This window comes from Pristis pectinata, chromosome 3 (genome assembly GCF_009764475.1).
Source record: "Pristis pectinata isolate sPriPec2 chromosome 3, sPriPec2.1.pri, whole genome shotgun sequence".
NCBI lineage: Eukaryota > Metazoa > Chordata > Chondrichthyes > Rhinopristiformes > Pristidae > Pristis > Pristis pectinata.
The window spans coordinates 123811122-123838299 of NC_067407.1; the positions used below are offsets into that span (position 1 = coordinate 123811122).

The window sequence follows — 27178 nt, forward strand, 5'->3', positions numbered from 1 at the left end:
TGAAAAAACCCCACTTTTACGATCTCTAAATCAATTTGCTTTGTTGTTAGTTCTGCACGTGAACATTTTACAGACTATTTCATCAGACATCAGTTCTGTGGGGAAGGGTGAAGCAGGGATGTGCTGGACCTTAAATTACTCCCCAGGAAAACAATCTAACTCCAGGATTTCACTACTTCTGTCATCATGTAGACTTGGTTAAAATGTTAAGAGAACTTCTGGCATCATGACCAAAAGCACAGATTCATCATAGTGGTAAACATCAGCCTTGGCAGCAGCTGACCAAAGAAACTGGACCCAACTTAGCTTAGAAGGCATCTTTCCAAGTACACAATAAGATCCTCTCTTTTTTTCCCCCATTCCCGGAATTTATACTCCCTTATCCATCTACTAATTCAGAGGATGAATGTTGTTCTCTTTACAAGAATGGAAAACCTCTCAAACTGCACCAATATCAGCAATGCCACAATCTACTGCAAATATACAAGAAATCCTGATGAATTTCATGAAGGGCAAGAAAGTGATGTGGGGTTTCTCCTTTGAAAATTCCACCTTGTGCTGACAAAGCTTCCACAATAATGCTCAGAATTTCCAGGTGATTAAGGTAGTCTCTGTGTTTCAAAGTCAGGATGTAGACAGGATGGTCTTGGTTTCCTCAGTGATCAAAGGGGAGTGGGGCAGTTGATGGTTGGAGTTGCAATCAAACCCAGTGAGTTGCTACACTGCAGATCTCACCCATGGATCCGATGAAGCAGACACTTTTGCCCTGGATAGTGTCCTGCTTCAAATATTATGGTAAGAGTCAGAGCCATCACTCGCATTTCTGCATTGTCTTTCAGAAAGAAAATTTTGACAATCAGAAATTGAGACACTCATTGCTGGTCTCTGCAGATCCACTCATTACTTCAATTATAATTGTTCTACACTTTTAAATCCAAATTCTCTCTCTAATAATTACTAACGTTCTTTTATGACCTTGCACCTTATTGTCTGCTGCACTACACTAACCGTAACATTTTATTCTGCATTGTTATTGTTTTACCCTGTACTACCTCAATGTAATGAATTGATCCGTATGAAAGGTATGCAAGTTTTTCCAATGTACCTTGGTACACGTGACAATAATAAACAATTTACCAATTTCTTTGTTCATACAATACACATTGATGTGCGAGGTCCAGTTCACCTTCTTCACGATACTCACAGCAAAATATCGTTAGGTCACAGTGATGGTTGCGTCACTGAAGATTCAGAAGTTTCTAAGCTCTCTCGTTTCAAAGGAGAGAAATAAAACCAACAGTTGCAAGGGCAAGTCTGCAGCTGTTTGCAAGTACTTATTCTCCGCTAATCTGCCAATAGTAGCCATTCAACCACTAGAGGCTTTACTAAATACATCAGTGAAATATATCCTTCGCTTTGCTAGAATTAGCATCAATAGTGTACAGAATCACAACTTGTTCAGACAGAGTAAACAAAAACTACTGAACCATCAACAGACGAGGAGTGGGAGAAACTTCAGAAAATGCAACAGACAGTGGTTATGATCTGGAACTCACTGCATGTAGGGATGATGGAAACAGGCACATAGCTCCCAAATGAAAACTTCTGGGAATTCTTCAGGCATTTTTGAAGGAAAATAATTTGCAGGACTGTTAGGAAAATTAGGGAATGACACTGGCCTTAGCTCTTGGGTCCAATTTATTTCTTTGCTGTGTCTTAATGATTCTTAAGAAGTTCCAAAAAAATGATTAAAAAGGCAAGGATGTGCATTTACTCAAGTTATTATTTTCCCTGGCACGCGCCTAAATAGAAAACAACTACAGATCTAATTAATCCATTTCTCCTTGCTCCATTACAACCTTAACAAGCATTGGTCCATAGCAGCTCCAATCAAATACAAATGGTCATACTACTTCATGGCAGCCAGACCACATGGCGATCACTGGCAAACTCCAAAAACTATTCAACATAGATCAGCTATGTTTTAATTTTGCACCTTCAACATAGTCCCACGCTACTGCACAGGAGCATGGCCAAACAAAGTGCATCACTGGTTATTGAACTCAGGTGGTTATTAGTGCAAGGGATGCATTGGGAAGGCAAAGCAGTTGCTTAGATTGAAACTCCTCTGCAGTACTACTCTATCCATCATGATGGCTAGTTCCAGAGTTGGAATTCCATACGTGTCCCACTCAGTTATTTTTAATGACAGGTATTGAATGGTTTTTCTCTAAATATGGGGTACTTGAATAAAGAATACCTCATAGAACTAAAATAGCTCTACTCCAAATTTGAAATGCAATGAGGATAGTGTTGAGTGTGAACTTCAGACACACCAGCTTGGTTGTCATTCCAACCCATTTCACAGCCCGAGTTTTACTATTGCTGGAGAAAGACTCAGAGGAGGACTAAGGCGGCTATCCTCGCCAATTAAATGTATTTAACTGCAGAAAATCAATTGAAATCCTATTCACGTACAAAGGAAAAAAGGAAACCAATCTGCTGATATGGTATTTTGGCAAATTGTGGATCACATATATTGGATGAATAAATACATTAAATAATTCAGGAATTTGCCTTTGAATAAACAGACTTGGAGAGGGTTAAAATAATTCACTTCTAGCCCTTCATGCCGCCTTACAAAGCCCTTCCAATATATACACAATTAAAATAGGTCTGCGTGCTTAACTTGGAAGTTTGATGCAAATGTGTTTCTCATTATTATATAAAACTAGAATTCCCCTGTGTAAGCAAGGATTGCTCCATGACAGTCTGCGTATGAGAAGGATTAGGAATGGCTGTTTGTAGACTGAGCTTTTCCTCCCGCAGTTAATACACAGCAACTTACTAGTATTGTTGATCCATTAATCATACTTGAACTTACAAACAAATTTTAAAATGAGATCCAGAAACAGGACTTTACAATGAACATATTGTTAAATGTTACTACATACTTCATATATACAGTAGATAGGACAGTCAAAATACAGTAACAAAGCTTCACACCAGTGATTCAATAGAAAACCTGTGTCATTTCATTGATATAATTTGCAGATTCAGCTTAAGGGTTTGCACACTTCAGTAAAATAATTGGCTGTTGATGTCCTTTATTTCAAAGCTGAGGATGTCACTGATGAAATCTTAATTTGGCTCACTCTAAATACAAAAGTATGCTTATCTGGAATTCATTATATTCACTATAAAGAAGCAAACTAATGGAGAAGGTCCAGAGGCCACTGTCAGTGATAAGATAGTTTTACAGTATGATGCATCTAAACCATTAAAAAGGTACCAGGAAGAATAATTCAAATGATAGCATCTATTGGTTGGAGTGCATGCCTTAAAGTTCATTTAAATTTTTGTCAGATGAAAGTTGTAGCTCAGTCATTGGATTATGGCTTGCAAGGTATTGAGTTCAAGTGTACATTCAAGACTTGAGTGCACAATCCAGTGCCACACTGAGAGACCACTATACCGCTGACGATGCTCATTCAGATGAGACGTAAAGATCAACTATTCTTTCAGGTGCGCTTAAGGGATTCAGTTGTACAACTCAAAGCAAATCAGGGAATGCATTTATAATTCTAGCCAATATTAAATCACTCGACCCATCTCAAGAATTTAATTGGTTGTCCACATTTTATAGGACCTTTTGTGTTGAAGTAGATGGTGCATTTGTAACACTAAGTGGCTACACCATGGATTTATTGTGAACAGATTACAAAGGCAGAGGTCACGAAAGGCAGCAACAAATCGCATCATAAATCATTGAAATAAGAAAAATATCACTTAGTCAGGGAAGAAAGTGGTAACTTCCACTTCAAAAGACCTGAAGAGGCAATGACTTTACACGTGAAACCCTTAACCTTAAAAGGCACAGATACAAAGACCCGATTTCAAACCCAATTGTACAAGTAATCATGAAAAAAAAAGTAAACCTAATATCCCCTTCCAGATTTTGCATGCAAACTTAATTATCTGCACTCTAAACAATTTTATTCAAGCAAAGCATGGTCAAGGGAAAGAAATTCCAAAAACAAGACAATTAAGATTAATCAATATTTCTGTAGTGTCAAGTTTTGTCTTCAAATGAAATGCTTAGCTGCAGGGAGATAATTGGACAAATACATTTTGTCTTGACTGAAATCACAATTTTAAGTTCAATTTTTGCCCTGTTTATATGCCCCATCACTAACTCCTGTGTCCACATTCACAATGGGAGAAGCATTTGCAAGCTTGTTGTGCTGTAATTACACCATCATGCCAGCAGTGGCATTGTAACTGTAAAGTTACAAGGGATGCATTTCAGTAATCTTATGTCAAACTAATGGACTATTTACTGGTTAAAACCTAAAAGGTATGACAGAAGTTTATGGACAGAGTGCTGGAGAATTATTTTGCTGGTATGCTTTGCAATTATTATTCTATGCTCCCTTCATCATTGGCTTTGTCAAGCGATTGACCTCATTTGTCCTTAAGCTAAACATTCAAGTTCCATGACTTTAGTTAAAATTAAGTTGACAATTAAGTTTTGATTTGCACCAGATAAATTAGGAATGCTTAAATTTTTTGAGGGAGGGAGCATTCCTTGAGACTAATGTACTTTTATTTCCCCCTTAATTTTGTGGGTTACAAATGTCAATTGGAAATTTTTGCTGGCATCAATCTGAACAATTTCAAATGACTACTGACTGTATGAACTTTTTCTAATATGCCATCAACTAAAGAAAAATGAGGGGACGGAAAAGCATTTGGCAAGTCCTATGAACGTTGCTTGATTATAACCAAGTACTTAACGATAGTCATTCTGACACACTCAAGATGCAATTGGTGCCATTAAAATCTCTTTGATCCAGTTCCAGTTAATTCACAATCAAGAAGTGAGGAGCAAAAAAAAATAAGATCATACTGGGACAGTATTGTTGACAAACAGATTTTGTTGATATCATCCCCTCATTAGTTACATTAATGGCACACTGAGGAGCAACGCCACACCAACTATCAATATAGATGTGGGGAACATGCAAGATTCAACAGCCTTTAACTTTAACAGCCTTTAGCAAATTGCTTTCCGACAGGAGCCGAGGCATAACAGACTGGACAGAGTTTGAAGTAACAAGTTTCGACTGTTTTTGCTTCTGTTTTACACACCTTACCACTGGGGAGGTACTTGACCTCTGCTGGGTTTATCACTCCAGCATTGCTCCAAGGGGATTGACTCAAAAGATAGAACTAGATCAAAAGATACCAGTAATCTGTACACATTCATTACGACTTAACAGGCTAAAAAAAATTAAACACACATCGGCTGCTAAAAAGTCTGCAATTATACACACGGCCAAGAAACAATAGGCAAGTTCATTGGAAGCAAAGTCACAGGATTTTTACACGTCAGGTCATCGTTAATATAATTGCACATCATGCAAGCCTTGCAGAGAGCGTGTGTCATATGGAGCAGACCCACAGATGTTCGCTTGACTCCTTTATTCATTTGGTTCTCATTATTGACTCAAACTGACTCGAGTACTTGACTGAGGAAAACGACCATATCATTGTTTTCAGACTTCAGTCTATGACTTAACTGAAATACATCTGCCAGTACAAGAAATACCAAGTACCTCTTGGCGCCAGGGCTGGTGCCGTAATATATGACTAGCACTCGGGATTTTTTTTGATTTAAGTAGTTTAGTAACCCCCAGAAATCTATTTCACAGGACTCAGACTGTGACTAAATATGATTCACAAGCATCACTATTGATTCATTTTAAATTCTTAAAATTTATTGCAAGACATTTTCACAAATTTAAAAACCAAGTTGGGAGACATTATTGAAAAACTGGCAAACTGCTGGATGTCACTTGCCCCTCTTATCAACACAGCATTCTTCACTTCTTGCATGACTATCTCCCTTCCTCAAACAACACTCCCCCCCCCACCCTCAACTCCACAACCCCAAGCCCTCCCCACTTTTTTTTTTATTAGACAACTCCATAGAAATTTTCAATGCCACTGGGGTAGTTCCATTACCTGATGCAGCAAGCTTCAAATGTTATAGATAACTTTGATCACTAAGAAGCAATCAAATCAGGAGTAACATTATATTTGAGGAATATTGCTACATCTAGGATTACCCCTCAATATAGTTCTAGTACTCAATTATACTCTGGCACCCATTGCATTTCCCCAAATGAATTCTGCACACAAGGTAATATAGCAGTTCAACACCACTCAGGTACAGCACAGCCATTACAGTGTGCCTCAAGACATCCTCATCTTGGCTCTCATTGGTCAACAGATAGGTAGCATCCATCCTATTAGTCTGTCAATCCAGTGCCAGAAATAAAAGAATAATTTGTTAGCAATGCGTCAGCCAGTTTCCTCTATTGACATTCCTGCACAAATGAGCATCATCTGTTTATTTGGTCAACTTTCAAAGGCTAATCTTAATCTTCAACTGAAGATTCCATTGCTACATCTTTAGAGGTGAACCTGGAAAATTTTGTGACCTTGAAGTACAAAAATAGACCAGACACCAATGCATGTGCCCTCTCAGGCTAACTGCATCATTGCATAAGATCATGACTCATCCTCCAACTTGTTCACAACCTCTTCCAATCTCCACCTATTCCATTGGACTCCAAAAATCCATGAATATCAAACTTAAATTTGAGTATTCAGCTTTGAGGTAGGAATGCCAAATACTCAAAAACCTCAAGTAAACAAAACTCTCTTCATCTCAATCTTCAGTCTAATCCTTAAGTTTCCTGTGTAACTGCCAAGCTAAATACTGCTCATTATAATCTTACTGAAATGGACCACTCTCCTCTTCTCTACACTACAATCCCTCCCCAAAAGGATGGGATAGTTTATAACTATTGGTTTTACTTCAATGTCCATGATATATACAGGTAACACTGGCCATTTCCCATCACAGTCAGTGTCTCCAAGAGCACTTTTTTTGGGGGGGGGGGGGGTGCGGCGGGGTGCAGGATAGGGAATGTAGCAAACGCTAACATTAGCACTGCCTTTCAGAAAATGTTTGCATTAATGAGTTAGGGTACCACATCCCTCTTCTCTTGAAGATTTGCCCAATGCACATCAAAGAGCGACTACCAACCTCACGTGATGAAAACCTTGCTAAATACATTCAAGCTCACGTTCAATACATCTGCACCACTTTTTCCTCCAGATATATGCCAAATGTTTACAAACTGTAATTTTAAATCCACATGCAACTCATTTTAAGCACTGTAACCCTACTCTTTCATTTAGGATTAACAGTACAAGCCACGTTACATGCTTACTGTTCACAGGGCGAATTATGAATGACAGAAGTATCAATACAAGTTACTACTGTTGAGGTTGATCGTGTACGCGTGTTCGTCTCTTTAATATAACCTGACACTTATTCCATACTCTCACATCGTGCATTCAGCTACCTTCAAAGTAGCATTACTACTAACAGCTAAAGCTGTAGCACATTGCGAACAGCTGTAAACCGATTCTGGAAAATCGTGACAAATCATTTTATGGGTAATTTGCCAACAACTGCTGAAGGAGCTTACCGTGCTGGATATCTTTCATCTCCAAGTGAAGACTTGACATCAAAATTCCAACAGCCTGCGACCTCTTGTTGTTCAGAAGTTTCACAACCTGGGGAGAAAGGAATCCAGTTATTGAGAAGCCAAAATCATAAATACACATGAAGAGTGTCAATTGCAAGTAACTGAAGATTTTTTTTTAAAGAAAAAGCAGCTTGTCCAGTCTTCTTTGATCAAACTTAATATAATCAGCACAATTAGCATACGTTACATTTTCATCTTCTGAGATCCCATGAAGATTAAAATTCATTGTGGGAAATCCAACATCCCAGATCTTAATTCAACCCTACACTCGACGTATGAAACAAGTTCAAAGTTCTGAATACCAACAACGTACGTGTTTGCCATTTGAGTAGTGTCCATATATTCCTTGCAATCGAGAAGAATGAGAGGTGATAAGATTCTGAGGGGGCTTGACAACATCAACACTGAGAAGTGATTTCCCTTTGTCGGAGAGTGCAGAAGCAGGAGGCAAGGATTGAGGATAATGAGTAGACATTTAGTAACACAGTCTGAAGGGTGCAAATCTGGAGAATTCATTGAGCACCACCACCCTCTGGGGCAATTTATGTTCAAGGAAGAGACTGACATTTTCTGACACCAAGAAAATCAAGCAATATTTTGTTGTGCAGGAAGATCAGCCACATTACTGTCCAATGCCAAACAGCAGAGCAGGGACAGGGGACATGTGGCCAATTCCTGCTCCTGATTCTGATGTACTTAAAATTTTCTCTCTATTACAGGTCATGAACTGAAGAGCACAGAGTATTGGACAAGGCTGCAAGTGCAGAAACTTTGCATTTTGGAACCATTTCTAATCTATTTCAGCCAAAGGATCTTAAATACTTAGTCTTTTGCAAGGTTAGAATGCAAATTGTATTGGGTTTCTTTCCATTTGATAAACAAGGTGGTTCAATAAAGCTAAACTTTGCTGTTCATTTTGAAGAAAAAAAATATCATGGAAGCATCCAGATGGCTTTAGTAGGAAGAACCTATTCCCCTGGCCGAGGCGTCTAAAATCAGGGTAACAAAAGGACTGCAGATGCTGGAATCTCGATGAAGAAATATGATGGGGAAACTCAGCAGGCTAGGCAGCATCTGTAGAGAAAAACAGATGGTCGACATTGAGTCAGGACCCTTCTTCAGGACTGAAGATAGGAAAAGGGGAAGCCCAATATATTTGGGGGGGGGGGTTGGTGGGGGTGGGGGTGGAAATAGAAATAGAGCAGTGATAGGTGGACAAAAGAGGGGGAGGCAGGGTAGGCACGAGGTGGTGATAGGTAGATGCAGTGATGTAGTGATAGACTGATGTGGGGAGGGAGGGGAGAACAGATCCACTGGGGGATGGGTCAAAAGTATGGAGGCAGGCACCCCATGGGGGAGGGGAAGAGAGGAAAAAGAAAGAAATAGGCAAGGAGAAAAAAAAGAGATAGGCTAAGCTAAAATCAGGGAATATAGATTTCAAGTAATCGGTTAGGGATCTGAGGAGAGATGAGAGTTTCTTTCACCCCCAGGATGGTGGGAGTGTGGAACTTGCTGCCTAAATGGGTGGTAGAGGCACAAGTCCTCGCCACGTTTAAATGTGTAGACTTGAAAAGCTGTCACTGCGTGCTGGACGGTAGGATGAGGTTAAGTAGCAAGCTTTCAACTGGTACAAATTCAACAGGTCATACAGCCTCTTCCAGTATCATAATTTTTCTATGGTTCTAATATAATCAGGAAAGGTAAAGGTGTGTTGTGTTCATAACTAATCCCTAAGAATGCAAATGCAGACAGATGAATCTGCTGAGAGGCCAATACCGTTGCTGCATTTCTATAAAGCACCGAAACAAACACACGGTAAAGATGAAGGCAGTAGTTTGGCAGGGTTAAAGTACATTGCAGAGTTTTGGGCACCATATAATGGAAAGAGCATTAAAGTCAGAGACCTTATAGTGCAGATTCATCAGCATCGTGCCAAGAATAGGGTACAATATTTAAGAGGAGACATTCAAGAGACCAAGTTTATTCCAGTGGGAGCAAAAGGATTTAATGGATTTTAAACATTATTGCCAAGTATTCGAGACTCAAGGGGCCTTCAGCCTGGGAAAGGAGGTTAAAGATCCTGTTTGACAAAAGTCTCCAGCTTCTGGCAGACTTGAGTTTCAGCAACAAATATCTTGAGAAAATTTGCTTCATCGTTTGGTCAGCAACGTAACCTTGAATAACACAGCAATAATGAGAATTGAACATAGCGCATTGCACAGAACTGATCCAATTTCAAAGCCAATTTTGTAGCTCATAAGGCATTCTAGCTCAAGTACTTTTGATTAAAGTAGTTTAAGACTTCAGACCACACTTGATATAGTTTTGCAAATGCCATACAATATCACAGTAGGAACTAGCACAGGGAACAAGGACAAAGAGGAGAAACTGCATACAGCTTTAAGACGAAAGATATTGGTGTTGAAAAATGCATCAACAACAGTCTCCACCTACTGAGTGAGCAGCAGTAGAATGACAAAGCTCTACCCAAGTTTTCAAAGGAATATTCGAGCTGCTCTAGTCACTGGCAGCTACATAGATTTATCTAAATGAGAACCCCACAAAAATTTCACATCTTACTCCTAATTCTTTGATTTGCATGCTTAACTGTAAAACAAAATTGCAGTAGACTTCTCTTTTCAAAATGCACTTTATCCACAGATACAATTGCAGAGAAATATTTACATTGACCCTTGTGTAACTCCACTCTCGATGGGGATGTTCAGTCCAGCTCAGCTAGAAGTCAAGGGTCACTGCAACTTTTTTTTTTAAAAATAGAAATGTTAAATTCTGATACTGTTCAGCTTTCAAACAGAAGTCCCAAACAATTTCACCAATGAAAGAATTTTAATCCCAGTTTCCATTAAACCTTTTCTCAGTGATCACTTTCAGCTAAAGGCTCTTAAGCATTTATCATGACATGATGCACTTTATCATGAAATTATAGACTTTTTACTCTATGCCAACAGCTTTCAACCAAAACAAATTTCTTGGGAGAAAAATTAGTTCTAGGAATAAAGGCATGTTTCCTGAATAAAAGCTAGACTGATATATTAACTTATCTACAAATTTATTCCAGTGAATCTTTAAATAGCAGGCTTTTTATTGTTAGACTACACTAAAATCTTTCAAATTTAATTTATTGGCGTGCATTAGGTCACGTTTCTTCAGATCAGATGGACATCTGCAACATCCATCAGGCACTGAAATATTAGCTGTCTAAATTAAAAGATTATTAGCAAATCATCTGAAGCTTGAAATTTTTATGAAGGTTCTTACAAAAGCTTAAAGGGGCAAAGGTTCTCCTTAATTGCAATAATGGCGTCCCTTTGATATGCCCACTTTGTCCAGGCAGAAAAAAGCCTAAATCGACTTTAGGCATTCACTGAACATTTACCAGAGAAGGTATATCTCATCCTGCCAAGTGATACTTTACTCAATTTGTCATACACATTCAATATTCCTTCAAAATTCCTACAAATATTAGCTGAGAATTAGTCAGCTTGGCAGCCAATTAACCAGCACTTCACTGAAAGGATTTAATCCTCCAATAATATCTCACCAGAGGCACAAGTTTCCCTTGAAATGCAAATTGAAAAACATGCAAAATTGCTACACCTACAGTACTTGGAAAGCTTAATCATTAACTTGGGCAGGTTACTGCAGCAAATTGGCTCAATAGGTTCTAAAGTAAAGAGGGACTTTCAGACGAGGCAGTGAAGGGCTCTGGCGTCACATGCGGGCTAGACGAGGCAAGAACAGCAACTTTACTTCCTGAAGAACACACGTCAGTCAGCTGGATTTATTTAAATTCTCATTCTTAAACCATTGACAATCTGTGTTTCTAAACTTCATTGCATTTCCTTGTGATCTCTTCCCCTCAAGTCAGCATGGGAAAATGCAGTGGGATGAAAACCCAACAGGTCTTAGCTTGGCAGGGCAGAAATAAGTTGCAGGTTGCCACCGGAGAAAAGCAAATAACTAGACGCAAGGGTCCCAAGACAATACAAACTTCCTTGTGAGCAGTCCCTTCATGCCCATAAAGCAATCAACACTCCAGCAGATCATTTCAACATTACAAATGATACTTCACCAGACCAATTTAATGCCAAGAAGGGATTTTACTATCAGCTCCAAATGAAAACAATTATACTGCTGTCAGCAACACACAAAATCCTGGGGGAACACAGCAGGTCAGGCAGCATATATGGACAGTCGACATTTTGGGTCGAGACCATAAACTAAAATATTAGAGGCTCTGAGGTGCAGAAATATCACAGGTACGGAGAGGGATTGAGGTGACGTTAAGGGGATGTGAAGAGATGAAAAAAGGATGGAAGGTAATGAGATGAAAGGTCAGTCCGAGTGTAAATGGGAGAAGCAGAATCATTGCCTAAAATTAAAAAAGGTAAATTCTGAAAGTGAAGGACCTTATTAAATTAGCAAAGAAAAATATCATGGATGCTGGAGATTTCTAGCGATTCAGTGCTTTCCTTTTGTAACTTTACAATAACCAGCAGTCTCAGAATTTTGCTTGTGTTGGTAAAATGCACCTGGTTTACTGGAGGAAGAAACCTCCTACTCAAAACCAACGTATCCCCAAGTGCCCCTCCAGACTCAGTGTGGTGACTTAACGACTTGTTGAAAAGGCCGAAACCATATTCTCAAAAGGCAATGAGGAATGGAGAAACAATGCTGTCCTTTCCACTGCTTAAGTAATAACAATGCAGGAACGCACACTTTGACGACCAGGCTCCAAATTCAAGGCTACTCCTGGTCTGTACATTTCGATATCCCCATGTGAAGTAAGTAAAGCAGGCATACTTCACATAGGGATGCACAAAGTGCCACGTTTCTCAATTCTGAGAAACTTCTATTATACCCCCAACTGCACTTCTCAATGTTCTTCAATCAATGTTTTCTTCTTCCAAGTTAGCTTATTACACGTTTGATAACCAAGGAGTACAGAAAAAATTGACCAATTCACCATCCTTAAGTTGCTTCTTGCTACAGAACTTTGCCCATGCTACAAAGGATCATTATACCAAAGTCATTTTCCTACACCAAATCCATTTTAGATACCTTCCTTGGTTTGTGATTGTGTCAGAGAGAAGAGGGCATTCGACCCATTCTGGCACTACCTGGGACCTGGGAATACAGATCTATGGTTCCTTGAAAGTGGTGTCACGGGTAGACAGGGTCATAAAGAGAGCTTTTGGCACTTCGGCCTTCATAAATCAGGGCAATGAGTACAGGAGTTGGGATGTTATGTTGAAGTTGTACAAGATGTTGGTGAGGCTGAACTTAGACTATTGTGTGCAGTTCTGGTCGCCTACCTACAGGAAAGATACAACTTGAAGGAGCACAGAGAAAATCTACAAGAATGTTGCTGGGACTTGAGGACCAGAGTTATAGGGAAAGGTTGGCTAAGTTAGGAGTTTATTCCATGGAGCGCAGGAGAATGAGGGGAGATCTTATAGAGGTATACAGTACAAAGTTATGAGGGGTATAGATGTGAATGCATGCAGCCCTTTTTCCCCTAAAGTTGGGTGAGACTAGAACTACAGGACATGCGTTTAGGGTGAAACGTGAAATATATAGGGGAAACTTCTTCACTCAGAGGGTGGTGCGAGTGTGGAACGAGCTGCCAGTGGAAATGGTAGATACGGCTTCAATTGTAACATTTAAGAGAAATTGGATAGGTACGTGGATGGGAGGGTTTGGAGGGATATGGTTCAGGTGCAGGTAGATGGGACTAGGTAGAAGATCAGGTGGTAGGAACTAAATGGGCCGAAGGCCCTGTTCCTGCGCTGTAGTACTCTATGACTATCATTCATTAACGATCCACACACATTGTTTCCAAATTAAATGAGGGTTACAGCTTCCACCACTTATTCAGGCAGCAAGACTTAAGACATTCACCACCCCTCAGATGAAAAATCCTTTCATCTGCTTCCCAATATAGATATACAAGGCTCCTGCCTTTAAGTTTATCAAAACAGAATAGATCTTTCCTATTTACTCTAGCAGGGCTCCTCAACTTTTTTTTTCCCCCTTTTTCAACAAAGGCTCACATCAGCCTTCTGTTCCAAAGCAAAACTTTTGTTCAATTGAAATTTTCCAGTCCTGGAGGCCTTTATTCTTGACCACCTCCAGTGGAGCAACATTTCTCATGTAGACACAGGAGACTGTAGTTGCTGGAATCTGGAGCAAAACAAACTGCTGGAGGAACTCAGCGGACCAGGCAGCATCTGTGGAAGGAAAGGAATGGTCATCATTTTGGGTTGAGAGCCTGCGGCAGGACTGTGCTGGGTCCTGATGCAGGGGCCTGACCTGAAACATCTATCATTTAATTTCCCTCAGATACTGCCTGACCCACTGAATTCCTCCAGCAGTTAGTTTCTTGCTCAATGTTTGTTATGTATTATGACGACCAAAACTGTACACAGGACTCCAGCTGTGGTCCAAATATCATACTCATTTCTAGCAGAATCTTTCTGCCCTTATATCACATGCCTTGTATGATAAAAGAAAGCAGGCTATTTGCAAATTTAACTACCTGACCCTTTAAGGACCGTGGATATATATTCCAAGGTTCCACACCTCTCAATATCCCAATTACCTTGTCTTGTTGCAACATGTCAAATATATCACCTCATTTAATAAATCTATATTCCATTTGCCACTTTTTTTATCCAATTAACCAAACCATACGCATCTTCCTATAGTCTAAAGCTTTCTTTCTCTGTCATTCAGCCAATTGTGGTATATTTTGATATCCCCTGCATTTAAAATGAAATCACTAATATGTAATACAAGGAGCAAGGGACCAAGTACTGAATCATGTGGAGTCACATAGTAATAGCCTTCTAGTCACAGAAAGATCTAGGAACCCTCAGCTTCCTACCACTGAGCCAATTTGCTTCCTTTTTAAATGTACTTTATTTTTTGACCATCCTGTTATGAAGGACTTCATCAATAGCCTTGCTGAGATCCATATGGACTACATCAAACAAATTCTCAATGAAATCTGAGGCAATAATTAGGGTCAATTTAGTCAGAGACAAACTTGCTTTTACAAATTCAAATTGTGACAATATACATTCCATTTAGGCCTGGTGTTTTATGCACTTTCAAAGATGCTAAACCCAATTCAAACGTTCACACTCTTCGTCATTAACTAGTGATGTAGTTTTGCGGGGAGTAGAGCTATTGCTTCATCTCCGACAACCAGGATTCAATCCTGACCACTGGTGCCAAGCGAAATTTGCACATTCACCCTATGGCCATTTGGGTTTCCTCTGGGTACCACAGTTTCAACCCAAATTCCAAAGATGTGCAGATTGACAAGTTAATTGGCCACTGTAGCATTGAGATGGGTGGTGGAATCTGGGGGGAGTTTATGGCAAAGGCAGGAGAATAAAATGGGATTAGTGCAAGTAGGTGTTGATGATCGGTGTGGTCTTGGTGTGCTTTATGACTCCACGACTGGGGTAACTACCACATTGGCACCTGTCCCTCATCCTTGGTGAAGATAGCCACAAAGTATTAAGGGTCTTGCCAGTCTCCTCCACTTTTCTCAAGGCAGGTAGATCCCATGTGTAGTTATCATCTTGCTCATTATGTAATTATAAAACATTGTTTGAAGCAGGTGAATTAATCTTGCTGCAGCCTTCCCACCTCCCAAACTAGCCCTCCTCAAAAGGGATCTATTATTTCTCTAGACACCTTTTCTCCAACCATCTTTCCAAACGCAAGGCACAATGCAAGGCATTAGTTTGCTTTATTCCAGACTTTTTAGGAGATGAATTTGATGTCATCAAGGCAGCTCAACTCCTTATAGTAACACAAAGCAAACAAGGTTACTCCATTCGTGTGGGTATGTCTGGCTTGATATATAATACAGCTCCTCTACATCCTAACTTTTCCCAGGTTTGCCCCAATAGCTAAAGTTTTACTAACAAGGCTTCCTTTCGAGGCGGAGACTTATTTATTCCACTGTTTGTTAATTACAGTCAATAGATCATCAAGACTAAATTATTTGCCCCAACTAAAGTCTCAGATACTCCTACAAAATCAACAACCTGCAATTAATGTTTAAAGCACATTTAAAGCAACTATTCCCAACCCCTCATCAGTAACTAGTGGCGGGGGGGGGGGGGGGAATAATAATTCTGCTACCTGCTATTTTACAGAGGTGCTCCCGACACATTAAGAAAAAAATTTAACCATGCACATACATACACACACGATTTGGTTATGAATGTACAAGGCATGGTTAGTAAGTTTGCAGATGATACTAAAATAGGTGTTGTAGATAGTGTAGAAGATGACAGGGGGGATCTTGATCAGCCAAGTATGTGGGCGGAAGATTGGCAAATGACTTTCAATCCAGATAAATGTGAGGTATTGCATTTTAGGAGATCAAACCGGGGTAGGACTTGTACAGTGAATGGTAGGGCCCTGGGGGAGTGTTATGGAACAGGGGGACCTAGGGAGTGGCGAGGTGCATAGTTTGCTGAAAGCAGTATCACAAGTAGATAAGGTGGGTGAAAAAGGTATTTGGTACGCTGGCCTTCATCAAGTCAGGGTATTGAGTATAGGAGTAGGGAAGTTATGATGCAGTTATACAAGACATTGGTGAGGCTGCACTTGAACATTGTGTACAGTTTTGGTCACTGGTATAGTAAAGAGGTTATTAACTAGAAAGAGTGCAGAGAAGATTTACCAGGATGTTGCCTGGACTTGGGGGCTAGATTTACAAGGTTGCATAGACTAGGACTTTATTCCCTGGAACATAGGAGATAGAGGGGTAATCCGATAGAGATATACAAGTTCATGAGGGGCATAGACAGGCTGAAAGCAGTCTCTTTCCCAGGGAGCAGGGGTGCTAAAAACAAGAGGGCATAGGTTTTAAGATCAGAGGCAAGAGGAGATTTTTAAAAAGGGACATTAGGGGCAGTTTCTTCATGCAAAGGGTGGTGCATATTTGGAATGAGCTGCTAGAAATAGTGGTTGAGGCAGGCACATTGACAACATTTAAAAGCCATCTCGATAAGTACATGGATAGGGGAGGTTGAGGGCTATGGGCCAAACGTAGGCAGATGGGACTAGCCCACTGGGAAACACAGTCGGCATGGACGAGTTGGGCCGAAGAGCCTGTTTCCATGCTGTATGATTCTTTTACTCATCATTTGAGGCAAAGGCCCAAACCACAATCAAGAGTGGAATTAACAATGATTTATCTCCCACAAAGTGCAGAGAGGAATTCACATAACAAACACTTAATATTAATAGAAGCACACACATTTCACTGCAGTGCAGGAATCAAAAAATGTTAAAGAAAAAGGTTTTTCTTGCTCAAGTTTAAAACACAAAAATAACTGTGGTTGAATATAGTGCTGTAAACAGCAAAACAGAAATTTGGTAGTTTCTCAAAATAAGACTCGTACTGGAAATCAGGTTTACTGCTATGGAGTGGGATATTTCTATATGCTTTGCATCGAAATTCATCCAAAACCCATTCACCAAATGCATCTGAGAACTTCACATGCTCAGTGCATTTCTGGAAACCAATGCCGTCCCCAGAACACAAAGTGTCTACGCATGCACATCTCTCGGATGTGTCACTAATCAGCATTCAATGCACGATTGACATTGCTCTTGCTATTTTCCATTGTCAAAAGAAACCAAAAGGAAATTAATGTTATGAGCCTCATTTTAGTGGCAGGTCTTACCTGAAGGCCTCCATATGCCTTGAAGGATGCATCCCTGTGAATGGTTGCTGGGAAGGCCTGCAGTGAAGATTCCTCCAGGCTTAGTTTTTTTCAGGAAGATTCCCATTTCATTATTTTTTTAAACCTTGGTTCTAGGAGGGGCCTGCCTACCACCTTTTCTGCCCTGTATCCCACCTCCAATAGCCGATGTCCGTCAATTGTCAAATGACATGACCTGTACCCATCCTCCTTTCTCCCCCCCCCCCCCCCCCCCCCCACCCCGCCATCACTGAGTAAATCAGCTCAAACCAGCCCCCACTTTCTCCTGTTGGGAATTCCTGTTTTAAGGGACTTGTTGTGGTGAGGGAAATCTGAGGCAGTCACATTTTGTACAAGAACTTAGGCCAACACATGTTTTTGCACCCAAAGCTGGAATTAGAAATTCTAACGTTTACAAAGCCTCCACCGCACGCCTCCACCGCACACCACCCCCCACCCCCTCCATTAGCCATGTACCAAACTCTCAATCGGGCTACATGTCACTGCATTATCAAACTGAACGATCTCTGTGCAGTAACTCTTATTATTTGTAGGTTTAGCACTGTGCTAACTGATGTCACAGAGCTCACCAATATTCTGAATATCCCAAGGCTGTCATAATATTTAACTAGTATATAAGCAAATAACTATTTGCATTAACAGCAACATTTCACAAATCAGACTGCAGAAGCTGACACAAAAGCAAATGTGTGAACACATTCCATTTTTGACAATTTAAAGCCATGATAAAAATATTTGCTTTGTTCAGTGTAAACTATTATATGAACTCCAGTCCAATTTCATGGAAATGTACTCAGTTGAGTATCAAAACAACCTTCGTACATTAACCCTCACCTTGCTAAATAAGAGACTCAGTTGTTGCAAGTGAAAAGTACTTTGAAATTCTGATGGAGGGGGTTTATGCATCATTGTCAAGGCCAGCAGTTAATACCATCTCTAACTCACCTCCAAGGTGATTGCAAGCAGCCACCCTTAACTGCTGCAGTCCTCCCAATAAAAGATATTCCTATTATGTAGCTAGGTTGGGAGCTCCAGAAGACTGACTAACGAGGATGAAGGAATGGGAATATAGTTCGAGTCAGGATAGTGTGCGATTTGAAGACTAACTTGCTTATGGTGCTCCTGTGATCTGGTCCCTTACTGGAAGTGTAGTGAGATGTGGAAGATACTGTCACAAAAGTCACAGTATACATGTGGTAAAGCAAGTGGACTGTTTGGGTTGTCAATCTAGGTGGTTACTTTGTCATTTTGTTGAACAGCTCAAGTGTTATTGAAGCTTCACTTATCTAATTAAGTGAAGCATCTCATTGCACACGTAGGTAGTGGAAAAACTTTTGGGGAGCAGGATGGCATTGAGAACTAGGCTTAGAAGCCAGCTCAGAACAAAATGCAAAATACTAAGCCATTTATTACAAGGGCTAGACACTTCTGATTTTCCCCCAACCCACATCCAAAAGATAAATCACTTAATTGCAGCACTGTGGGAGACTTAGAACTTGGGAGGCATTCCACAGTGGAAAATAACAAATTAACAAGTGCTTCAGCTTTAAAATTTTTAAGTGGTCGGAGTGTCCACAGGACTGTAGATTCATCATTGGTGACCTTGCATTGCTGCCTCAGACAGTCACACTCCAATAATTTTTTTTCAGCTATACGCTGATGGGGCAGCTTAACTTCTCCTTTCTCAATATTATTGGGTTTTGCTCAGCCGAAGATTCTTTCCAACAGGATACCCTCAAAATAGTTATTCACAGGCTGATCCAGCCTGTTTAATCACCAAAAACCAATACTCATCAGGAAATGCCCATGCTTACCTTATTTTGCATTAGATGAATCAACAAACTTTTCAGTGAAATGTGTCAAACGTATTCAAATGCTACATCAAGTTACTCTGAAATAAGTCGAATTAATGCAATGCCAATCTTGTGTGGGCAAAGCAAATTAAAATAGGAAGAGCTCAATATCAGTTCAGTGTGGGTTGACCAGTTGTGTCAGTCCCCACCAACCTGGTCACTAGTCTATATTAGTTCTGATATAGAAGAGATTTGAGGATTTTGCCGGGGCTGGAGATTAATATTGTAAGCAGGGAGGGACTAGACTGGAGTTGGAACAATGTTTCCCCATGAACCTGCTGCTTGTATTTTATAGTATAGTATTTTCATATGACAACCATTATTAACTTCACTATTTTAACAGGATAAGCAGAATCATTGTTTGATACACCCTTAACTTCCCAAAGATCTACGGCTCTGCTCGCCTTACCTCAGTTTCACAACTGCACATTAACTGAACATGCAATTGTACGAGTGAATGCAAATGGCACATGGTTTGTCCTAGACTAGACTATTTCTAACAATCCTACTTCCAAGAGATACACACAAACGTACTTGCAATAAGAAATGAAGTGTCAGTCCTCAAAGCAATCACGCTTACACACCAAGCGCAGAACTCTATGCTGAATTTTTGAATATGTGGAGCAGTTTTCTTGATGGCACATGTTCATGAATATAATCAAAGCCATACGGATATAATGTTTAAACAAGGGCATGCCTCAAAACATGTTGAAGATGTAACCATTATCTGAGATTCTGGTGGAGTGCATTTGAGACCACTGGGCTCCTGTTCAGAGAATAACCCACCAGGAGACCAAATGTAGCAGCTCAAGTTATAAGCACTGCTCGTGGTAGCATTCCATCACAATGGAGAACCAATTTACCTCCATCACACCTTTAGGTATCAACCTATCATTTTTGCATGGGTGGGAAAGGACTGCAGATAGCACTCCTTGATCTCATTCACATCTTGCACGTGAATTGGCATGTTCGGCATGCTGCAAATTTAAAACAGCCCCACAGACAGTGGAAATTATGATTTTGTAGCAGATCTCAGTGATAAATAATTTGCAAAATATTTGCTGCAACTGATCCCAGAACTATATTTGAATTTTCTGTCTTCACGTTCAAATGTCAGAGTGTCCAGATAGAGAAACAAATCACTTTGCTCTCATTACAAAAGTCAACCTAAATTTACTTACATTTTCCACTAGATTAGTTTGCTTTTTATTTCTAAAGCACACATTTCATGAGAATTCGCAAAGGTTTTGTTCTATCACCTGTGTCTTATTTCCCCCAAGGAGGACAAATCATTGCTCATCCAACTTTCTAATTGGTTAACGAGATTATCCGAAATCCCATCATTGCTTTAAAGTGAGCACATCCTCTTTCACACAAGTAATTCCACCTTCTATTACAAGGACCCTGAATTGCTCACGATGCGAAAACATTAGCTTTTCACACAATAACAAGTCATGCAATTAGGTAAATGCTTAAAGTACACCATCATGCAAGATCTTAAGACCTTCGGCAATCTCACGGGTGATTAAATCAAACTGAGTGCAATAATGGTTGTTCAAACTAGAATGGGTCGAACACTCATTTGCAACAATCTGCTGAAGGAACAGTGGATCCAGCAGCACCTGTGGAAGGGGTGGAAAGGATGGAATTGACAACATTTGGGTTGAAATCCTGCATCAGAATTATCTTTTGATTAGTTCTCATTAAATAAGGGTGGAGGATCTAGGAAATCCTACTCATTTATCCATTCTCCACAGAGAACATGTACACCAACTCTCCCATGAATACACAGAAAATATAAACCACACCAAAAGTTTACAGAACTAATTCCTTTCAACAACAATGAATTACCACAGCTACTGACCTCAAAGTTCTGCCCAAATTCAAAGTGACCACATTGCAGAAAAACAGAAGCCCACATTAGAGAATGACAGTTTTTTTTAAAAGAAGGTTTATGGAAGTGAGGTCAATGGTTAAACAGCAATCCATACCGTTGCATTCCACTTGCAAAATGAAAATTCTCCTTAGAAAAGCACTTGAGGCGTTTTTGACTTAAGGCCATTCCAAACATCAGATTACATAGTTCATGTTGTGCTTACTGCTCAGTAATGGGACATTCTACCCAACTGGCTAGGGCCTTGTTTATGCTCCACGAGCTGCCTCCTAGATTGCTTCAAATCAATCTTGCTTAATCACTCCAACACCATCGAAGAGAAGCTTGATGTCAGTAATGTTAATTCCCAAGCTACAAAGCAATGTTCATTTTGAAAATTTTGTCCAATTTTACCATAAGCTATGCTGCACAGCATTTCCACTGACTCTTAAACAGACCTCTTTTTACAAAAGATAAATTTGATCTCTCATTTGTCTGCCTGCACTGCACTCTGTAACTGTAACACAATATTCCGCATGGTTTTCTTTTTCCCTTCTGTACTACGTCGATGTACTTATGTATGGAATGATCTCTCTGGATGGCATACAAACAAAAGCTTTTCACTGAATCTTGGTACATGTGACGATACTAAACCAAAGTCCAGATGCTGGGAGTATGCATTCCATTATTACAAGACAATGCACAAGCACAATGACCAGCATGATCAAGCATCCTCGCTGATTCTCTGCAGCAACTCACCAAACTCATTTAACCATAATCTCCATTGTCAGGTGATCAAAATCCTGAAAATCCCCCTCTAAAAGCACAGTGAAGGCATCATGATGGGAAATCCAGTAATCCACAATGACAAATGACCATCACCGTAAAAGAAGCCCGAAAAGAAAAAAAAATCACAACTACAATTTGCCAGCACCAACCAGTGTCCTGCAGGTTTAGAGCTTTATTCCCACAAGTATTCAATTGCGTTAGAGGTGGGGCTGAAAATTGAAGAGAGAACTGATTGAAACAAAGTGAAAATGGGCGGGGGGGGGGGGGGGGGGGGGGGGGAGGAGAAAGCAACTCCTGCTGTACTGTCCCATCGCCCCACTTGAACAGATTTCCAATGGCAAGAGTAAATACGAGAAGTAACAATTACATGCAAATATACACTCAAGCTTGTTCCACCATTCAATAAAATCATGGCCAATCTATTGCAATCTCATCTCCACATTGCTGCCTATCCCAGGAAAGTTTCCCCCCACACCCCCCATTACTGCTGAATGCATCAATTTGCTCCAGTATCAACTGTGCTGATGCCGAGATGTAAAGTATCCTGATACTCTACAGTTGGTGTGGAGGAGGAGGAGGATGGGACTGAGAAAAGTTTCCCGATATCTCATTGGATACTCTTTCACAAGATCAAGACCCAAGAGCAACTAGCAGTCAAAAGTACAATTAGACCCCAAATGCAAGTCCAGAGGGAAAATCAAGTCAAACCCATTTTTATACTCAAGGAAAACAAAAAGGTCAAACTGCACTAAGTCAATTACTTGTATAATATAAAGATTTCTCTTTTGTGGTTCACTATTAGGCTCTGCTAATGCAGAAACAAATGAGTTTTTAAAATAATTATGTATATTGAGATTAAAAACATTGAAGATGAAAAAGCTGCAAACCATGCTTTGGTGTTGGTGGGATCACTGTTTCCTGCTGGTGGTTGCTCTGTGACCAGCAGCGAAAAACTGACAGTTACTGAAGAGTACAGCCCACAGAGTAGTAACATCTCATAACAAACGGGAAAAAAAAAACATCCAAAGAGTTTCTTTTGGTGCTGGAAATTACACTGAGACACAAATATATTCATCGCATCCCTGCTGTGTGCACGGTGAGTGCCTCATCGCCAGATCCAAATTCAGAATGCTTTTTGCTCCAGTTCAAATGTCACTCATTTTTAAACAACTGACCAAAGCAAAAATTAATAATCTGTGAATCTATGAAAAGCACAGTTAAAGCATGCACTCACTCTGCCCTGAGCCCTGGTTCACAAATACCAAAGATGTACAACCAGTCTCATGAAAAAGAATTGCATTTACATAATGTCTTTCATGCCCTCTTTCAGGATATCCCAAAGCACTTTACAATCTATCAAATACGTCGTAAAACATAAATCACTGTTTTAACACAGAAACCAAGGCAATTTGCACATTACAAACTCATTCTAACATAAAAAACACTATCTGGTGATTATTAAGTTTTGTTCATTGGCTGGGGATAAATATTGGCTGCAACATCAGAGAAGCTGGAGTGACTAGAACTTTTGCACAGCAACCAGGTCTTGCCAACAACATTAACATAGCATGCCAGTGTGGGAAAAACTAACTACAGTTGACAAACAGCTTCTTAAAAAGTTGTCAATAGCTGTCAGCCTGAGGAGGTCCTTACCATGTGTGAAGGCACAAGGACAGGCATTGCAGAACTTAGGCACGTCACATACTTAACCTGAAAGCAAAATCAACCTTACAGTTGATGCTGGAAAAACTGGGGAAGCTGAATGTGCAGTGTGGCAGCACAGCAGATTTAGAAATCACCAAGTAAGGAATTCTTTCTCAGCTGAGATTTTCCCCTCCAAAAGTTTGTTTTCTTTTTGACACTATTTCCAGCATTTGGAGAGCACGGTTATTCTGCTTTTTGAAAAGAAAAAATAATTAATCTCAGAAGAGTTACAGATAATTCAAGTAAAAATAAAAACAGCTGTCGCAGACTTCAATTGAACCTTACACGGTCCACTGCTTTTCACTGGCCGGATGTGTCCTGTTAATTTGGAATCTGGAACCTTTCACAACACGCACCTCCAGTAACCCCAGCCCTCAATCCTTCTTACAGTCACAAAGACGACTCTCCCATTTTGATTGTTCCCATCCCAAATTCCATAGCAGGCCAAGGATTAGTACAAGATTGCACGTTTTTAAACAAATTTCAAGCTTGTCCAGATAACCCATGATGGAATTCCAGTGCAATTCTGAGTGAGGGCTAGACTGCCAGAGGGGCCACTTCCAGAAGAACCACTTAGCTGTAGCAACTTCTGCTTCCTTGAGCGGAGGGAGATCGGGGAACTCTTTCAACAGCAGCAATGCTTTGTGTTCTCTCCCCCCAATTAATATTATTAATAAGTTCTTCTAACTAACGATAAACTTATTTCTGAAATGTTTCTGGTCTTTCGAGACTTTTAAGTACAGTGGAACAAGGTGGTGGTGGTGGTGAAAGTTCCAGGAGACTGGGAGCCACACGACTGCCAAAAGGTTACTGCAGGAAGCAGGTGCATAATAGATTACTGTAATGGGCTGAAGTACACCCAGAGCACAGAAAATGTGATCTCTAAGTAGGGCAACAAACTGCTCCACGAGATCAAGCTACGATCAGCCCACCCAGACCATGACCACTCTACCTTGGTCATAGAGTTCCTATAAGCTTGCACGTGCACACTTGGTGATCAAGTTGCAAGTCACTGCTCATTTCTTCAATAAAGCATACAAGAGGATGGACCATACACTAACCATCTGAAAGATAAAAGCCCTCTACCACATAACTCCAGCACCTAACAATCCATGAAGAGACCTAGGAAAACGTGGATCGTTTCCCTAACTTCAGGAGTCACCGGTCAGCAATGGCTAATAATCGATCATAAAATTCACCACCATCTCCATTGTGCCAGCACAGTCAAAGCCAACTGAGAAAGTGTTTGAAGACCAAAACCTAGCTCATGCTCTATTGAGGCACAGTGATCCCCCACCATCTACTATGTTTTGGGGACATGAACCACTTGGAGCAGGTACCTCAAAGCACTGTAGAGCTATTGTTTTCACAAAATCCAAATCCATTGATGTTGATTTGCTTGCTCTGCCCATGTCCACCCCCGAGTCGACATCCCCAGCAGAGTTTCTGATCATCACTTCTGGTGGGCAGACCACATTCCAATACTAAATTCAAAACAAACTACTCCAAATTACATCATGACAAGAGGTCCAAGAAGACAAAAAAAAATGCTTCAAGAACTCCAGGTCTCCACGAAAAAAAACGTAACATCTTCATTGACAGCTCAAATGAAGAATGAATATTTGGGAAAACACCGAGCACCGAAGTTTCTAAGGCAGGAGCATGTAGAAGAGATGCACAGATGACAGAAGGGACACACAGGTAGTCCAGACAACCTACAACCCAGTCAAGCACCTCCTGATCCACTAATTGCACAGTCTGGAAACGTCGCCAGGGGACTCGTCAATCACCTCAGAAGACAGTCTGGAATGGAATCAAGTCTTCGTGGGTCTGTCTTCACAAGGTCAGCCCTTAAAACTGGTGGCTTTTGGGTGATCTTGTCCAAGTTAAAAATGATATTTATTAGCCACACGTACATCAAAATACAGTGAAATGTCTTTTTGCGTTACTGAGAATGTGCTGGGGGCAGCCCGCAAGTGTCGCCACACTTGGAGTATCGTGTTCAGTTCTGGTCACCTCATTATAAGAAGGATGTGGAAGTTTTAGAGAGGGTGCAGAGGAGATTTACCAGGATGTTGCCTGGATTGGAGAGAACGTCCTATGAAGGTAGGTTGAGTGAGCTAGGGCTTTTCTCTTTGGAGAGGAGGATGAGAAGTGACTTGATAGAGGTGTACATGATGATAAGAGGCATAGATTGAGTGGACAGTCAGAGACTTTTTCCCAGTGCCACAACAGCTCACGAGAGGATATAATTTTAAGGTGATTGGAGGAAGGTATAAGGGCGATGTCAAGGTAAGTTTTTTTTTCCCGCAGTGGTGGGTGCGTGGAACGCATTGCCTGCAGAGGTTGTGGGGGAAGATACACTAGGGACATTTAAGAGAATCTTAGATAGCCACATGAATGATAGAAAAAATAGGGGGCTATGTGGGAGGGGAGGGTTAGATAGACCTTAGAGCAGGATAAAATGTCAGCACAACATTGTGGGCTGATGGACCTGTACCGCGCTGTGGTGTTCTATAGCATGCCCACAGCTCCTAACCTATACATCTTTGGAAGGTGGGAGGAACCCAGAGCACCTGGAAGAAATGCACAGACATAGGGAGAACATACAAACTCCTTATAGACAGTGGCGGGAATTGAACCTGGGTCACTGGTGCTGTAATAATGTTACGCTAACTACTACACTACTGTGCCATTTGTCACCATTTCCACAGCTCATCTCTCCAACCACATACTAAGGCGACAGCAGTCTGTCTGAGAGTAACAATGGCGCAATAATGAAAATTGGTGGCTTTAAAGTCGAAGGTGGTGTACATAAAAGCAGCTTTAACAGAATTACCTTTTCCATTTCAAATTTTACAACTCTTGGTCATTTTGCTAGAGGAAATACATGCATTTTTCCATAATATTTCAAACTATAGAGACATCCATCCAAAAATAGGGGTTTCTAGTTTAAGAAAATGTAACTGGATCAGGGCCAAGCACAAACTCAAAGCAGGATTTGAATTGAGATATAAAAAAACAAACAGAAAATGCTGCCCAGCTACAGAGATCCTGAGATCCATGGGTCTCTATTCTTGTGGGGTCCAAGCTCAAATATAAAAACTTCTTTTCCCTTCCATATATTGCCAGCATTTTCCACTCACAGCTCAGGATTACAGCATTTGTATTTTTGAGATTTTTCCTAAGGGGCAAAAGAATCTTAAATGATTGACGTGTCAAACCAGTGAAATAATCCAGAAAGGCACACTACCTCCAATGATGCCAAGATGAGAGATCAATGCCAAGAACAAATCACTTGTTCTGCCAAACACACAGTCGCAAACTGTCTCAAACAAAAATACACTACCATCAAGTCCAAAGACCTTTATAAAATACCCAGTCAATAAACAAAATTAAATTAGCGGATGTCTTTCCAAGTTCCCAAAAACTGGTAACATTTGTGTAGAACATTTCACATCTCCATTTGGCAGTGGGAATGTAAACTGCATTTTCCCCTCTCCAGTTCAGATGCAGAGAGTAAAATATTAGCTGCCTGACCCACTGAGTTTCTCCAGC

The 27178-nt window shown here is 40.4% G+C and overlaps 1 protein-coding gene across 1 annotated transcript in view; it reads right to left on the reverse strand.

Moving 5' to 3' along the window:
• fmn2b (formin 2b) overlaps positions 1-27178 on the reverse strand; it is a 370539-nt gene that overhangs the window by 203045 nt on the left and 140316 nt on the right. Inside the window, 1 exon segment of the mRNA XM_052012981.1 lies at positions 7566-7653. Coding sequence (XP_051868941.1) covers positions 7566-7653 — 88 coding nt within the window.